At 42.5% G+C, this 18,145-nt stretch overlaps 1 protein-coding gene across 13 annotated transcripts in view; it reads right to left on the bottom strand.

Moving 5' to 3' along the window:
• LIMCH1 (LIM and calponin homology domains 1) overlaps nt 1–18,145 on the bottom strand; it is a 367,764-nt gene that overhangs the window by 27,645 nt on the left and 321,974 nt on the right. For 7 of the 13 annotated variants that reach the window (XM_055140739.1, XM_055140748.1, XM_055140746.1 and 4 more), the window contains 5 exons: nt 15,134–15,224; nt 13,874–14,037; nt 10,991–11,096; nt 7,017–7,057; nt 4,544–4,624 (listed from right to left, as the gene is read on the bottom strand). In XM_055140739.1, the coding sequence (XP_054996714.1) occupies nt 4,544–4,624; nt 7,017–7,057; nt 10,991–11,096; nt 13,874–14,037; nt 15,134–15,224 (483 nt within the window). Of the gene's footprint in view, nt 1–4,543; nt 4,628–7,016; nt 7,058–10,990; nt 11,097–13,873; nt 14,038–15,133; nt 15,225–18,145 lie in introns of all 13 variants that reach the window. The other 6 variants (XM_055140738.1, XM_055140740.1, XM_055140745.1 and 3 more) reach the window with 1 other exon arrangement.

Below are 18,145 nucleotides of genomic sequence, written 5' to 3'. Positions count from 1 at the left end.
GGGGAATATTATTTGGCGGTACTCGAACATGCTCATCCAACCGAGAGCAATATTTTTTCTTCTGCTGATATTTTGCAGTTATTCTTCAGAAGTCTGAGTAGACAGATATTTGATTATGGGAAGGAAAAAAAGAGCAAGAGATCAAACATTTCTTTTTTATTTTTTATGTTTTTGCTTTTTGCGTCATACCTGGTAATGCTCAGAGCTTACTCCTGGCTCTGAACTCAGGAATTACTCCTGGCGGTGCTTGGGGGACCATATGGGATGCTGGGAATCAAACCCAGGTCAGGCTGTGAAAGGCAAATGCCCTCCCTGCTAAACTATTGCTCCATTCCCCAAAGCTTTCTAAGATCTTCTTTGGCTTAGGTTTTATATTAGGAAATCGACAAAACTAGGGGTTATCAACTTTTTAATATATGTGGACCAATGGAATTAGGAGGTTACAGTTCACATGCCACTAGGCAGAAACTAAAAGCCATGATTTATCACGAGTATATTAACATATAAATATTGTTAAAACATATTTATAAATATGATAAAACATTTATCATGACATTACTGCTTGATTCAGAAGTACCATGTGTTAAGTGGCAATAGCTTTCTGTGCACCAAAACTGGTCCGTGGACCAGTTGAAAAATCACTGATAAGAATCAATCATTTGCTTTATTTTTTTGCATCTGAGATGAGTTTTGTCATTTTGCTAACAGAAAACTGTTACTGCTGGAAGAGGTTTTTTTTTTGTTTTTTTTTTTTTGGGTCACACCCAGAATGCTCAGGGGTTCCTCCTCACTCTGCACTCAGCAATTGCTCCTGGCGGTGCTGGGGGACCATATGGGATACTGGGAATCGAACCTGGGTTGGCTGCATGCAAGGCAAACACCCTATCCCCTGTGCTATCACTCCAGCCCCAATGCTGGAAGAGTTTAATAGATTAAAGAGAGACAGAGAGAGACAAAGAGACACAGAAAGAAAACTGGTAGGTTTACAAGATAGACAACGCAGATAGGTCCGAAATGAATCAGATGATACTCAGTGCATAGTTCAATTACTCTTTGTTTGCAGTCATTCTGCCCAAACGGAATCTTCCTTGCTCTAAGTATCACTGTATCACTGTCATCCCTTTGCTCCATGATTTGCTCGTGCAGGCACCAGTAACGTCTCCATTGTGAGACTTGTTGTTACTGTTTTTGGCATATCGAATACGCCACAGGTAGCTTGTCAGGCTCTGCCGTGCAGGTGAGAAACTCTCGGTAGCTTGTCGGGCTCTCCAAGAGGGGTGGAGGAATCGAACTTGGGTCGGAAGTGTGCAAGGCAAACACCCTACCCGCTGGGCTGTCGCTCCAACCCAAGTTGCTCTAAGTAACTTCTGAATTAAAAGGAGCTTTAAAACAGTCCATTAGAAAGAAAGCTTCAATATCAGAACTGTCATTCTTGTTTTCAGAAACAATGTAACACCAGTCATCACTTCTGGGTGGGGCTGGGGGGAAATAAATTACTCTAAGGATGGCTTCAAAACTGTGACATCAGCCCCTGACCATGTAGAAGTGAATGAATGGAGAGAAAAATGAATGTTTCCTAAGAAAAGTGACACTTGTGGCTGCCTTGGGAATAGCTCCCAGTGTGACAGCTGGAGCTTCACTGAGCAGCGCCCCGCACTGTCCAGCACCTAAGGCAGATGACCGCCAGTCCTCTCGGAGGTAAAAATGAGTCTGTGTCTCTGTCCTCCTGGGAATTTGCCCGGGCTCCAGCAGGGGTGCCGTAGTAGGCTGGCATTTAGGACCAGAGGCTTTGGGAGCAGGGCCAATGCCTTCTCTCATTAGTGCTCTAGTAAGGCAGGGGTAGTCAACTCCGGGCAGTCTTAACTGCAGGTAAAAGCTGCTTGTCATATTCTGATTGGGCCAAAGTTTAGAAAGGGACTTCAGGGGCTCTCCTACAGAGGAAACAGACCCCCAGACTTTGCAGTTTATTGCAAGTGTTTTAGACGTATAGGTTCTGGGAGGTCCAGCCTGCAATCCCGTCCCAAGAGGCTGGGCGAGGCAGAGAGCGAAAGGTGTGTGTCTGCACACACACACAAACCACAGGCACAACACACAGATATACACACAATGCATATAGACACACATACCACAGACACAACCCACAGACCTACACACAATGCATACAAACAAACATACCACAGACACAACACACAGACCTACACACAATGCATACGAACACATAGAAACAACATACAAAGACACACACAATATATAGACACACAAAAACCACATACATACAAAGCATTCAAAATACAAACTACAGATACAACACAAGACATACACACAATGCATACACACACCATATACAAAACACACAGATATATACAAAATGTACAGAATTCTACAGTACAACACACAGACATACATACAATATATACAGATACACACAAACCACAGGTACAATATACGTAGTACACACAATACATACAAACACATAACACATCAAAAATAACACATGTAGACATAGATACTTACACAGAGACACACATATTACAGACACAATAAATACAGCCATGCACAAAACGAAAACCACAGATGCAACACACAACACATATACACACACAGACAGGCACACAGACACACATACATGCACACATATACACAGAGACACCCCACGACACACAGATACATATATACATGTACACAGACTCATACCAATATAATGTACAGGCACAAAGCACAATATAGACATACACATACAGTCACATATACAACACGCATAACCACATACACCCATACAGATCCTTCCTTCACCAGCAAACATTTAGGAACATCCCAGCAGCCCACGCTGGCTAAGACTGTGGTAGGACAGGAACAAGAGCTCTGCCATTGCCGCGGCAGCCGTGGCAGCACTCTCGCTGTCTGTCTTCTAAAGTTTCTGACTCTTGGAGGTCCCCACTGAGATGCTGAGCAGACCCCCTCCCTGCCAAGCCTCTGATTTTCTAGACAAGAGCCAATGGCCAGGGCTGGTCTAGGTCTCCCAGGACAGAATGCAGTCTCACACAAGGGTGTGCCCCAGTGCCGTTTCACGGGTTCGGTTTGGTTTTGGTTCGATTTTGGTTGTAGGTTTTGGGTCACGCCTGATGATGCACAGGGCTTGGTCCCGGCTCTGTGCTCAGGACCACTTCTGATGGGGCTCAGGGCAGCATATGTAGTACTGGGGGTAGAACCAGCATTGGTCATGTGCAAATGCAAGTACCTTAACTCCTCTACCCTGCACTATCTCTCCACACCACACCCACCGCTCCACTCCCCACAAATTTGAAAGTGCCAAGCTTAACTGACAGGTCTAACACTGTTGTATCGATTCACTATGGGAAATGTCCCCTGCTCACCCAAAGAATTAATTCTGTGCCAAAGGATTGAAACAAAAAAGAAAAGAAAAACAAAATGAACAAGTGAAACAAATTGGCTTTAAGTATTTGCTTTCTACCCACCAACAGAGACTTAAAAAAAAAAAAGACTTGATATTCTTCTCTTTCATGCTTATTTTTCTGTGAGACCAGTACAGTAATTGGGAAGGAAATGATAAGAATATAGGTTTGGTTTATTTTTATTTTTTGGTTTTGGGCCACACCCAGCAGTGCTCAGGGCTTACTTCTGGCTCTGTGCTCAGGGATTACTACTCTTGACAAGGCGAGCACCTTACCCACTCTACTGTCTCTCTGCCCTGCCAAAAGACATCCAGGTTGGGACTTGACACCAGAACCAGCTAGGTCTGTGACCTCCAACAATTACCTGAACTTCTTTCAGCGTTCAGTAGTAATCTGGAGCTGATCACACAAACTCTGAACAGTTGTATAAGGGTTAAATAAAATAAAATACACCAATCAGGGACAACAGCTCCTGGCCCATCCCCAGTACTCAGCATGAGTTGGATCTAAATTACTAGGTTATATTTTGAAACCCTCTGACTCCCCAACACTGTCATGAAGCTAGACATAGGAGTCTAGCTTCATGAGTCTAGACATAGGAGTCTAGGCATAGGAGTATATAAGCCTACAAAACCAAATAAAAGATACAGCATATATTTTACATGGAAACAGGAAATGTATTTACTTTCAGGATTTTCCTAGAGTTGAAAATTTGGAGTATTTCCTCAAAGATGGAGTAAGATTTTTTACTGAAGGACCTAGACCACTAGCCCAGTTTTAGCTCCCAATTGTACAATTCAATCACTTTTGACAATTCATTCCCACTGCTACTTGGATGGGAACGTAGCAGCAAATGAGTGCCATGGCCCTTGCTCAACCTTTTGGCGGGTTTTCAATTTTTGATTCTGTAAGGAAGTACGTTCTCTTTGTGTTCATCTGTGTCAACCTCTGGCAGGAAGAATCAAGACAGCAAACATTCAGTACCATGGACCACAAAGTGCACCAGCCAACTTGGGCTCAGTGACTGTTGATTCCTTGCGTTGCCTCTGCTCAACATTCATTTCCTGTAAGGTAGCAGCACTTAAGCAAGATCCAAGAAACCCAAAAGAAAGCAGATAAGTCAGTCCTACCTGAAGCAAACGCTCCTGTTCTTGTTGCCATTTCTCTTGTCGCCTGCGTTCCTCTTCAGGGTCCCAGGCCCAGAACTTAAACTGCTTAGGAAATAAAATAACATCAGAATTGAGTTCAGGCTTGCAGCCTGGGCCAGGATGGGGGTAGCCCCAACCTACAAGTGGACACCTGGATGAATATGCAGAAGCAAAAGTTTTCACCCAACTCAAGACCCTCTTTAAGGTGAAGGATCTATAGCACAACTTTAATCTCTCTCTGGCTTATTTTTGAGATGCTGGTATAAATCTGTGACCATTTTTGAAGCTAATGAAAACAAGGTGTAATTAGGCACGGCAGGAAATTATCTTCACTTCTCTTGGAAATGATTTATTAGAAGTGGTTTACCCTTCTGAGTTTCTGAATATAAGGTGTTCATACTGCATCTCACCCAGGATTTATATGAAATTATTTCAACAGAGTTAACTGCGTCTTGTAAAAAGTGGCATTTGCTGAGCCACAGAATTAATCTTTTAGACTATGATTGTTTTTCCACACCAGCTTCCCTTAAAGTGGTTTATGTCACCAATGTCCCTACCAAGCACTGGTTGGATTTTCATATTAACTGCAAAAATAAGTCAAGAAGTAAGGAGACGTGGAAGTATGGGGTAGGGGTACCATTTTAACAGGTGAAAAATAAAGAAAATTTTCAATAAATCAAGAGATGAAAAACAATGTGCATTTTCAGAGGAGATAAAGAGGAAGGGACCAGCATGAGAAACAGGAGGGAAATAAAAGTGACTGTGGGGGCTGGAGCGATAGCACAGCGGGTAGGGCGTTTGCCTTGCACGCGGCCGACCCGGGTTCGAATCCCAGCATCCCATATGGTCCCCTGAGCACCGCCAGGGGTAATTCCTGAGTGAAGAGCCAGGAGTAACCCCTGTGCATCGCCAGGTGTGACCCAAAAAAACCAAAAAAATAAAAAAATAAAAGTGACTGTGTCCCTTTGGCTATCTGAATGGAACTACTGCATGTTGGTTAATGCATTTCTTTCCTTTCTTATCATACATCCTGTAATTCTGGACCACATATGACCTGAATCTATGAAGGTCAGTTTAATCAAATGCTTTCTTCCTCTTGAGGCTTCTCTTATTTCTAATTTTTTCTTGTTGATTCTATGAAGGGTCATTTATCATTGGAAGAACATCAAATTTAGGTTGCATTTTGAGAGAAGGCATTTATATAGGTCAGTAATTTGTCTCTTTCTTATTCTATCCTCTATGAACCAGAAATAAGAAGATTTCTTTCCAGTCTGTTTCCACTCTACCCCTGCCCAACGGGCACAAAAGCAATTTGACATCATTCTCTCTGGGTAGTTTGAAACAGAAATAAGTGGGTTAGTCTTGAGATTGGTGCCAGGCATGCCTGCCTTGGGAACCTTCTGTGGGATCCCATCCATTGTGAATTTACTCAGCTTTCCAAGAGACTCAGGAAATCTAGAAAGACTGAATCCGTACAGACTCCACTCATTGGTTCCATTCTGGAATGCGGTTGGAGATATTTAGAATTATGTGATTTTTCCATTCTTCATAGGTACTTAGGAGTTCCCAAAGTGAGACAATTGTACTCATAGGTAAGAACTATACTGGCTATAGTGGATTAGTTTTGGGGGAAAATTCAGTTACATATCAGGAACTATAAAGCTTTTACTCCAAGAGAAAGATCTTATTATCTCATCATACAATCATGGTAAAATCTCACTGGCCGGGAAGATGAAAATAAGGAAAGTTCTAGAACAAGTTCAGGGACTAATAAGTCTGGAATCAAATGCACAACAGTGATTCTTATAACATCTGAGAAGCTTGGGTTAATGCTACTGTTGACTGTGCCATAAAGGATATGTCCAAGACACTGGGAATTATGGAGGACAAAAAATCTCAGTGAGCCATGAGTGAAAGCTCAGTTCAGAGGAGAGATACAGGCATGATAAATTATCACTTAGCAGCAAGACATTACCATGATGCCTTGACATTCTAGTAAGCAAAGACTTTAAAAAAATGAATTGAAAGAAAAATTTGAAAATGCAGAGTTAATACTTTTCAAGAAACTGATTATGAGAAGAGAAGAGTAATCAAGAGAGGATCCAAGCTGGGCCCAGCAGGAGGCTAAATGATGCAGCATTATCCTCATCTCTTAAAAAAAATGTTAGGAAAAATAAGAGTTTTTAATGCCCACAGAAGTTGTGTGTTTCGCTACTAATTAGATCCCTGTGGTCACATTCCTTTGAATCACTTCTTTTAGAATTTTACCTTCCTGACCCACTTCCCATTTTGTTTCCAGGCACAAGAACAACGCCCCATGAAATGATAATCAATGCCTTTCTTCAGAGTTTGCCTGACTGCCTGTATATGACTTTTAAATAAACGACAATCAGTGACTGGAACGGAATCCTCCTTAAGCAAATCAGACACCTCCCACTATATGAGTGGTACTTACCAGTGTGCTGGCAGGTGACTTTTCAGCGCTTGGAGAATTCACTGTATGAAAAGAGAGAGAGAGAGAGATAAGACCATAATGAACACCCACTTCCCCCTCTTCCCTCTGATCCATTCACTTGGGTGAGGTGACTATGTCAGCTTCAAATCAACTGTTTTGTAGGCTAAGAGCATTAGGGAGTAATCATCAGTAGGTCCATAAAGCAGTTTGCACCATCACCAAAAGAAGCTGTAAACCAGTATAACATTCCAAGGAATCAGTTAGCTCCAGGTACTAGATTCTAAGAAGCAAAAACTATTCCTAGTAATGCTGGTTTTCAAGGCACCTAGCACGCTGGCTTCTTGGACCAGTTCCCTCACTAACTGACATCGACAAGTTATCATACAGAGAAAGGCCAGATGCCATCCAGGAAACAGAGAGAAATGACACAGTTAGCAAGAGAACAGGTACCAGCTCTGGTAAATAATTCTCAGCTTTGTTGTTGATCTGTTTGTTTTTAGAGAGATGAGATCAATAAAAGAGGCAAATAATATTTTCTCATCTTTTCAACATCGAAGTTAAATTCTGTGAGTGTTCTCTGCATTTTAGTATCCCTGATAGGGTTAGAGAGCTAGCTCTCTGCTAACTGTGTGCCAGAAACAAGCGTTTTTTTCTTGAAATCAGAAATGAAGAACAATACCAGACTTCATTGGTCACCCCCAACATGGATTTTTTTTTCCACAGAAAGAAACACAGCGCCCCAGTGTTTTACCTGACTGGGAGAAAAACTGGGAGCGTCGCCAAGAGTTCTGAACTCTAAGAGGAACACTGGCAGTGCCAGGCGACTCTAGAGCAGATGGCAGAACAGAACAAACAGAAAACCATGAGAACAGGTTGAGGGTCGAACAGAACCAGGAGGGTCTGGCTTCAGTGTGCACAGGCATCAAGAGGGAAGGGACCTGAGGTCCCAAATGTCACCACTAGACATACAAAAACCTGAAGGACACAGACCAAGTCGACAGAAATTGGAACAGGACTGTGTGGGGGCGACTGTCTTCTCAGCTGTGAAGTGGAACCCTGTAGGTTCACACTCAGTGGTGATACAGTTACACCGTTGCAAGGAGGGGGTGATAGGACAGGCTATAAAAACGACATATACCAGTCTACATTGGTTTAGGACACTAGAGAGGTACACATAGAGATGCGCCCATCTATTATATGTAGAAGAAAAACTCATAATCAGGCTGGAAATAGCTATTTCTGTTCCATGCTATTTATCTACACGATGTGTTAGAAAAGAGGGCAAAATTAAAAAGACAACTAAATATAAACGGACCCAGTTTTAAGACTTTAATTCTGGGATGGTAGAACAGATGACTCTAAAGGCCATGCTTTGAAGATAGTATTGGACTTGCTTCCACTTTCAGAAATCAGTGCTCACCAATAATAAATCTTGAATACTAGAATAAAGGTCTGGCCCTTTGAGGGGGAAGAGGGCCCACAAGTAACTTGACTACAAGCAACACCAGAGCAGAGAGGGAGGGTCTGGAGAACATGGCTGGCGCTGAGGGAGACAAAAGTGTGAACGAAGCCCATGACTGTCAGTCAACAAACAATTGAGGAAGTGGTGGGAGGGAAGAGTCGTTGGACTGGATGCGACACTGGGACGTGGGAGGGTGGGGGTCTTCTATGGTGGGGTGTGCAGTAACTGTACATCAACAAGAGAAATTTACATACTATTGGGCTGGAGCCATAGTACTGTGGGTAGGGTTTACCTTGCATGTGGCCAATCTGAGTTTGATCCCCAGAACCCCATATGATCCATTCGGCCAACCCGGGTTCGATTCCTCTGTCCCTCTTGGAGAGCCTGACAAGCTACCGAGAGTATCCCGCCCACAGGGCAGAACCTGACATGCTACCCGTGGCATATTCAATATGCCAAAAACATGGGCCGGAGCAATAGCACAGCGGGTAGGGCGTTTGCCTTGCACGCGGCCGACCTGGGTTCGATCCCCGGCATCCCATATGGTCCCCCAAGCACTGCCAGGAGCAATTCCTGAGTGCAAAGCCAGGAGTAACCCCTGAGCATTGTTGGGAGTGACCCAAAAAGCAAAAAAAATAAAATATGCCAAAAACAATAATAACAAGTCACAATGGAGATGTTACTGGTGCCCGTTAGAGGAAATCGATGAATAATGATGAATCGATGAATAACAACAGTGCTACTGTTAGCCTGTTGCCTAAAGTATAATTTAACCAAAAAGTAAAAAAAAAAATAGAAGAAATTAATGTTCATTAGTGTGTGAAGTACTCCCCAAGTACTTCCTGCTATGTAGCTAGAGCCCAACAAATTTCCCGGATGTCAACAAAGATGAAAGCTATAGTGGGCCCAAGGCGCTGATCATTCTTGAAAAAAAAAAAATTAAAGCTAAATCCCTAGCTACAATATCCCTGCACCATCCCCTCTCTCTCTGGGCTTAGAAATAAAATCTATAAATATATGGGGAAAGTGCACTGAAAGAGAAAAACAAGGGAGCTAATAATTACTTGCTTAGTTTTGCTTTTAGGGCCACAACCGGTGGTTCCCAGGGCTTCTTCCTGGCTCTGTGCTCAGGAATCACTCCTGGCAGGGCTTGGGAGACCCCATATGTTGCCAGGGATCAGCCTCATATGAGGCAACTCCTTACTCACTATGCTAACCCTCTGGCCAGAGATCTTTTCATTTTTGCATAATGAACCCAGACCGATTTCACACCTGAGAAGAGAACTTGCAGCCTAAAACCCACTGTCTATCCTGTCAGAAGAAAAGTTCCCAGCAGCCCTGAAGTTTTGGGGACCTATGTCTTCCATTCATATTCCAAAGATTCCTTCCTGGTGGGAAGGCCACCTGGGCTTCCCACCAGGAGTAACGGGTATAAGTTAGGCTCTCACAGAGCCATAGGGTCAAAGCACAACTCAGAGATACACAGAAAGTTTGTATGTTTGTACCATTTCCACATCTTCACAAGTCCCAGAGTCCCATATTTTATTTTATTTTGTTTTTTGGAGGGCCACACCCAAGGAAGCTCAGAGTTTACTCCTGGATCTGCACTCTGGAATCACTCCTGGAAGTGCTTGGGGCACCCTATGGGATGCTGAGAATGGAACCGGGTCGGTGGCAGTGTGCAAGGCAGGCTAGAGGCCACCCCTACCTGCATGGTATCAAACATTAAAATACATCAAACACAGAAAGCTCATTCAAGTAAACCCTCAGCTTACATGTAATATATAAACTTTCTGTAAAGCTAATGTTTTTGAAGATTAACATCTGAAATTAAGAATAACACAGTTATTCTCTGACAGTGAATAACTTTTTAGTTATCAGCACATCCAGCAGTTGTCATGAAATAAAAATACGTGATTTTTCCAAAACCACTGACAAATTAAAGTAATAATTCATGACTCAACATTTAAGTGAAGCTGATATATAAATATATAGAGTATAAGCATTTTTAAAAAGTCATTGTATTTTTTTTATAATTTTTTAGCATTTTGGAATGAATATAGATTTTTTTTGGCTTTTTTGGGTCACACTCAGCGATATACAGGAGTTACTCTTGGCTTTGCATTCAGGAATTACTCCTGGCAGTGCTCAGGGGACCGACCATATGAGATGCTGGGAATCGAACCCGGGTTGGCCGCATGCAAGGCAAACGCCGTATCGCTCCAGCCCCCTGAATGCAGATTTTTTAAAGCCTCAAACATTTGTGTGGGCTATCCTGTGCATAGAATATCCGGGTGGCAAATGCTCTTGACCACTGGGTTCCTTGGTCAAGAGAGAATACTGCATACTCAGATTTCTAATCGGAAGCTGCTCGTATAGCTGCTGTAGATTTTGGCAAATATCAGGGCTAAATCATAAACAGAAAGGAGTGACCTTTCGTTGACGTAATCAGCATTTTATCAGAGCTGGACAGAACATGCAGAAGAGAGTCCAAACACTTCCTTTTATTTACCTTGAGAATTAAGATTTGGCAAGTGTAACTGGTTGGTCTCAGGCCTTTGATCCAGAAATGGGAACGTCAGGGTTGCTTCTGGCTCTGGAGATTTTGGCTTTACCACCTAGATCATCGGTAATAGACAAAATATTACAAATGTTGTTCATCAATAACCTATCCAAACCTATTGCTCATTAATTACCTGCTCATAGGTGAAATAAAGTTAAAGTGTTTCAATTTACAACAGGTGTGGTTATTGGATAAGTCAAGCAGCTCAAACATCTGACTTAGATGCAAAATTTCCTTCTTCCTCATGCTTCCTGTACAATTTTTACGTTAATACAGCAGCTCATTTTTCAAAGAAAACAAGTGACAGAATGAATATTTAGTAATCAACTGTCTCCAAAATCAAAAGGATGATATTCTAACTTTGGAACTATACATAACTCTTTCTTACTTTCTTAATGATTCATTCATGTTTTCTTGCTGGTAGTACATAGTACAAAATTTGCATTGTCAGGAAAGAGATGTTAAATATAAGATTAAAAGACATTTACTATGTAAGTGCTAAATATTAAACTAATACTAACTTCTAATGGACAGGATTCTTTAGATACTAAATAAGAGTATGTAAACATATATGTGAAGCCCAGTAAGGACAATATATTTTTCCTGTTGACAAAAAAGTGTTATTGTAAATGACCCTTAAAACAGTGCTATCTCATCTATGCTCCTATGAGATTTTTGAGGCATATCAGACTTCTGGTTCTCATAGTAAATAGCTCCAAAATGATAGGTTTTTAAAATTTGCATGTTTGCTTTGTGAAAATAGGTCTTCCTTGTTGTGGGTATTTAATTTAACTTTATCACCAATCTGAATAGACACACCACACCTGCTACTAATTTGCTGCTTCTAATCAACTGACTGGTGAAAGATAACATTATCTAACTAATGTCTAAAATAAGAACCAGGAGACTGAATAAAGGGCTGATGGAGGAGCAAGGCTGTATCCAGCAAGGCTTTCCGGAACTTTCTCAGATTTGCTCTGGTTTGGAGTGATGTTTCCAACAGATGGCACTGACAGCCAACAGGCAAGGGAGGCTTTAGAGAATGTGTTTCATCAAAAGCTGATCTATGAATTGGTCTTCACCATGACTTAATGCCTAGAATTTCTGCTCAATAGAATTTTAAATTTTCTTTAGCAATGACATATACAACAATCTTGCAGTATTTCAGAAGGAGCAGTTTATCACCCATGCTGCATTCCAGAGGTCTACCAGATATCCAAATGAACTTTCGTGTTCAATAGGTAACACAAGCTAAGAATTAAAATAATCAAAGGTGACGACCTTAAATCTAAACACAAATACTTTCTCCATAATGGAGGCTAGAAACGGTCATGCTTTGGATGATGCCCAGTTGAAAACTGAAACTAAATATTCAGCATAAATACACAAAAAAGGACAACCATATAAAGAGTTTAGACTGGGAGTGCGAGCACTTTGCTCTGTAGAGGTTAGGACTTCAAGTAAAAACAGAAAGCGAAAGCTGTGATGGTCATCTCTCTACCTTTCTCCAAGACCTAACTCTACAGCAGGGAAGGAGAAAGGGGAGACATTCACAAGGTGTATATGAGAAAAGAATTACAGTGAACCACCGTTATTCCATTTATAAATCAGGGAGCAAAGATTTTTAACTTTGAGGGGCTGGAGTAGCACAGCGGGTAGGGTGTTTGCCTTGCACGTGGGTGACCTGGGTTCGATTCCCAGCATCCCATATGGTCCCCTGAGCAGAGCCAGGGGTAATTCCTGAGTGCAGAGCCATGAGTGACCCCTGTGCACCACTGGGTGTGACCCAAAAAGCAAAAAAAAAAAAAAAGATTTTAACCTTGAGTCCACAAAACAGACATCAGGGGGAATAGGTGCTTGTCACACTGATACCAAGGAAAACTTGGTAGTTTTATGTGCATTATTGTGCACTTAAAAAAATAGGACCTGGAGTCAGGGAGACAGCTCAAAGGGTTAGAGGATACACTTGGCATGCAGGGCCCTAGGGTTTGATTCCCACACATTCTAATTTCTGTTTATATTTTACATATATTGCTTGATAGACTTGTTATGCATTTCTGCATACATATCTATAGCACTGTCATCCCATTGTTCATCAATTTGTTTGAGTGGGCACCAGTAACGTCTCCATTGTAAGACTTGTTGTTACTGTTTTTGGCATATCAAAAACACCAAGGGGAGCTTGCCAGGCTCTGCCGTGTGGGCGGGATACTCTCGGTAGCTTGCCGGGCTCTCGGAGAGAGATGGAGGAATCAAACCCGGGTCAGCTGCGAGCAAGACAAATGCCCTACCCGCTGTGCTATAGCTCCAGTTTACATATCTATAAATAGACCAAAAATAAAAATACACAATACTTATAAATACTGAATGGTTGTGCCTCCAAAATTCCTATGTCACCCCTACGGTGACGGTACTAGGAGGTTAGCAGGTCATGCGGCTAGAGCTCTCCAATGAGTGGGATTCTTTTAGGTTCTAAGTCCTTATAAAAGACGCCATGGAGAGACCCTCGCTCCATCTGCCATATAAACCCATAGCAGGAAGATGCTGTGGGTCTCGGGATGACAATTATCACCAGATAGAGAAATCTGCCAGCAACTTGAACTTGGGCCTCTCAGCTTCCAAAACAGTGAGAAACAAATCTACCCTAACCCTTCTGTTCTGCCAGCCCAAGCGGACTCCTATGAGCCACTCTCTTGAAGTACTTCCATTGCTCACCACGAGAAAGGAGACGAACCACATTGCCTTTGCAAACTGGGGCCACGGCAGCTTACCAGTCACACTAGGCGACACGAATGCTTGGGGTTCGGCATGTCCATCCACCCTGTACCTCACCTTCTGTGACAACACCAGCTCCACCTTTCCACTCATTTCATTGTCTGGCTTCTTCGGGGCCTTTTCTTCTGGCACATCGTCCTTCGGCTGGGGACTGGAGGCGAACTCCACAAACGTCACATTCAGGTTGGATCGAGTCACAGTGGTTGTGAAATGCTGCGGCTCTGAAATGGAGTGAGAGTCCAGACACATCACCAAGAAGAAACTCATCTAACGGCCCACTGGTTGGAGCACCAAGAAGTAACCTGAATCCACACAGTCCTTCTCTGGCCCCTTTGTAGGGTGTGCTGAAGTATCCATGTACCATATAAAAGAATCTATGAAGTGGGACCCTGGGCTCTCTCGTAACACTAGATATTGTATTTAAAAAACAAGCAATACAAAGAACCTATAAAAAAAAAACTTAATAGGCACAGGTTACAAATAAATGACAGTATGTGAAAAAAATGGTCACATAAGTTATTTAATGATTATCATAGATGGGCTGGATGTCTGGGTCTATATCCAATGTATGTATGTAAGTATGTATGTATAATGCAATGAAAGTAAAGTGTTCTATGATACTAAAGAAGAGTTCTATGATATTAAAATAGAATTAATATAAAGAATTAAGAATTCTTTATGATATTAAAGAACATTCTGGAGTCCAAGGAAAAAGCCATGTGAGAGGCATATCAAAGTATGGAGGCATAACCTGAATTGAAAAGGCAGATGCTAAAAATTTTCAATAATGGCATCTACTTTTGAAGGCCATTTAGAAATAATTTGACTATAGAAGAGGGTGAGAGGGTTTTTTCTTTGTGGCTGGTAATGAGAAAATTTGAACCACACCCAGTGTTGCTCAGGGATTACTCCTGGATCTGTGCTCAGGGATCACACCTGTCAGGCTTGGGGGACCAGATGGGTTCCGGGGATCAAATCTTGGTCAGTTGTGTGCAAGGCAAGTGCCCTACTCACTGTATTATCATTCCGGTCTCTTATACATTATTTTTGCGTTTTATATTACTAAGTGTTAAAATACTATCATACTTTTTTAAGATTTAAAACTATGTATACTATTTATGATGATGGAGTTAAAACATTCACTAAAACAAGGTAGCATTTATTTTTATTAAGGTGATGGATAGAATTCCTCCAGATGGCCCCTAGGTGGCAGCACAACTATACTATTTAAAGAGCCCCAGTCCCTTCCAGGGGCTCTGCTGGTAAGGCTTAAGAGTAATCATGATTATCTTAAGACTAGCCTGGTATGAAACAAACCTGATGAGGCGAATTCTGAATTCCTTTTATCTTGTTTTCCACCATCATTTTCATCCTCTTGACTATTTGGTCCAGCATCTTCCGTATTTGTCTGAAAAAAGGACAATTCCCCCCCTTTGAATAAATGATCTTTTTTAAAGGCACCACAGGAGTAAATAATGTCTCCCTTTTTATAGTAATTTTAAAATAAATTTTCATTATAGTTAGGCAACATGTTTACAATAGTGTTCATAGCACTCAGGTACAGAGTTAAAGCACCACCAAAGTTGGTCCAACCTCCCACCCTGTTTTCTGGGTCACCACTGGTCTGATAGACATTCACCTTCATCCCTTTCCTCACTATTTGGTAATTTCAGTTTTGAAACCCAAGCTTAGGATTTGGATTTAGACCAACAAGTTTAGCTGCCTATATGAATTCCTTCTTTTCTATATCCTAGGCAGCCATGTTTTTTTTTTTTTTTTTTGGTGGGGGGGAGGATGGGATAGTTTTGAAATTCTCATAATTAGAGGACCACTTTCTAGGGATCATAGCCATGTATCAGGAAGAATATACTATCAATTGATATTAATATGTCCCATTAAGACCCTAGGCAAGAAAGTATTACAATATTATTCAACGAACTGTAATTTTTAGATATAGTAACACGATGGAACTGAATCCCTTTAAAAGATTTCATGAGGAGGTCCAGGGAGATAGTACAGATGATGGCCTTGAATGCAGGTGACCTGGGTTCAGCCCCCGGCACCTCATGTGGTCCCCTGAGAACAGACAGGAGTGATCCCTGAGTGCGGTGTGACAATCAAGCCCTGAGCTTTGCTGCATGTGACCCAACTTACCCCACACCCCAAAATGACTTAACAAGCAGAAATAGTTGAACTGAAAATCCCTCTCCCAATATGGGAGTCCTCTCTGTATTTACACTGTGTCTGGGCTTTACACAGTTACACAGCAACTGACACGAGAGTAGCACTGAAGAGGGACAGGTTTAGCATTCCGAAAGAATGTCAAGTTTATAATTCAAACTTCCCCCACCACGGAAGAATGAATACAAGACGGTTTTCTTGTTTTATGACATTAATGTGTAAAATACGAATTTTAAGTGCTGCCTCCAAGTGGATTAGATTATAGAAAACTTGTTGAGGCTGGGGAACAGAGTTGTGGTTAAACACTTAGGAGAGATGTGCTTGTTCACACCCACACCGGTGTCTCTCGGTATCAGAAGTCAAAGAAATAAACACAACACCAGGGCCAAAGCCTCCCCCCCCCAAGTGAATAAAGGAACGGACAAATCTGACTGAATCTCAGATGCCATCGATCTTCTGTGGCATATTGCTGGGAAATATGGAGAAAACACGTGGTCGTTTAACTGTGACTACACCCAATGCCAAGACCGGAGTGGGAAGTGAACGGAGTGTGGACATTTCGGATCTGTGACACGAGATACACCCATCATCCTTCAGACATGACTCTCATGGCAGAGGACATGAAGCCCTGTGGTGCTTCTCATTCCGGGTTAATTTGCTGGCACAGCACCTTCCTTCCTAATGTTTTGCTTGTGCATGACTAAAGGAGAACTTCCACTTCCACTCGCCTCTCTGGATGCATTCCTACGTGGCATAACACCGAGTTCCCAGACAATCTAAGTCATCTAAGCTGTGAAGGGTCCAGACTGCGGTTACTGGAGCCACAACCAACACTCCCTTCATCTGTCAGCACCAAGCATGCGCTGATGTGAATGATGTTATTCCCCCTTCAACCAGTTTATCAAGAACAGGCCGGGAGGATTGCCTCGTATAGAACAGGGATCTGGGGGGAGGGGAAGGATGCTGTGTGACTTACCTGGGGTTGCTGCTACTGGGGGTGTCTAAGAGTGGAAGGAGAGGTGGTCTCTTTCCTTTGCTGGTAACCTCAAGGTCCCACCTTCAAGTTGTCCCCAAGGATTTAAAACTTTTTTTTTGCTGTTTGCTGTTTTTGGGTCACACCTGGTGATGCACAGGGGTTACTCCTGGCTCATGCATTCAGGAATTACTCCTGGCAGTGCTCGGGGGACCATATGGGATGCTGGGAATCAAACCCGGGTCGGCCGCGTGCAGGGCAAATGCCCTACCTGCTGTGCTATTGCTCCAGCCCCAAGGATTTAAAGCTTTTGATGGAAAAGCAGCAATGGACAGATACAAGACTCCCCCAAGTTGATTGCTAAAATAATTTCAACAGCTTTTGCCTGTTCTCCTTTTCGCACCCAATATATCTCTCATTCACTCTACTCTTCACTTACTCTAAAAGGTCAGAACTCTCCAGAGTTCCTCAGGACAGGTGACAACCCTTCTCATAGGGGCCTGGGAGCAGCCTAGTCCTTAGCCCTGGGGACAATGGGGGTTTCTGATCCACAGTCCTGAAGGACAGTGTCCAGCATCCATCAGGGAGTCACATGCCTTGTGCCTGACTGGAACGGAAGCTTCAAGCTTAGTTTAAATGTATATTCACCATGAAAATTAGGGTTAATCCTAGCAGAAGTTCCAGGGCAAATGGTGAGAAAAAGCAAGCTGCCAACAGCTTGAATAACAGGAACCCACTAAAAATTATTTTAGATGCACTGAGAAAGAAAGATGGGGGACATATTAGTATTATTTGTTTTGTGTGTGTGTGTTTGTGTGTGTGTGTGAGAGAGAGAGAGGAGGGGGAGAGAGAAGCAAGAAAGTCTTTTGCTTGTTTATTTTTTGTTTTTGGGCCACACTTGGTGATGCTCAGAGGTTATCCCTATCTTAGCACCAGGAATTACTCCTGTTGCTCTTGGGGGATCATATGGGATGTCAGGGATCAAACCCAGGTCAGCTGTGTGCAAGGGGAGCACCCTACCTGCTGAACTATAGCTCCAGTCCGGACTGAAATTAACCTGCCTTGCTAAAAGAAATGTTTTCCGAGCTCTCCTCTCCCTAGGAGAGGCATCCCTTCTCTAATTGGTAATACAGTGTGATCTGCTAATTCCACTCCTTGGCATCTATCACAAAAAG

The sequence above is a fragment of the Sorex araneus genome, chromosome 5 (genome assembly GCF_027595985.1).
Source record: "Sorex araneus isolate mSorAra2 chromosome 5, mSorAra2.pri, whole genome shotgun sequence".
NCBI classification, from domain to species: domain Eukaryota; kingdom Metazoa; phylum Chordata; class Mammalia; order Eulipotyphla; family Soricidae; genus Sorex; species Sorex araneus.
The sequence above is the reverse complement of the archived record's forward strand: the minus strand, read 5'-3'. Positions and strand labels throughout refer to the sequence as shown.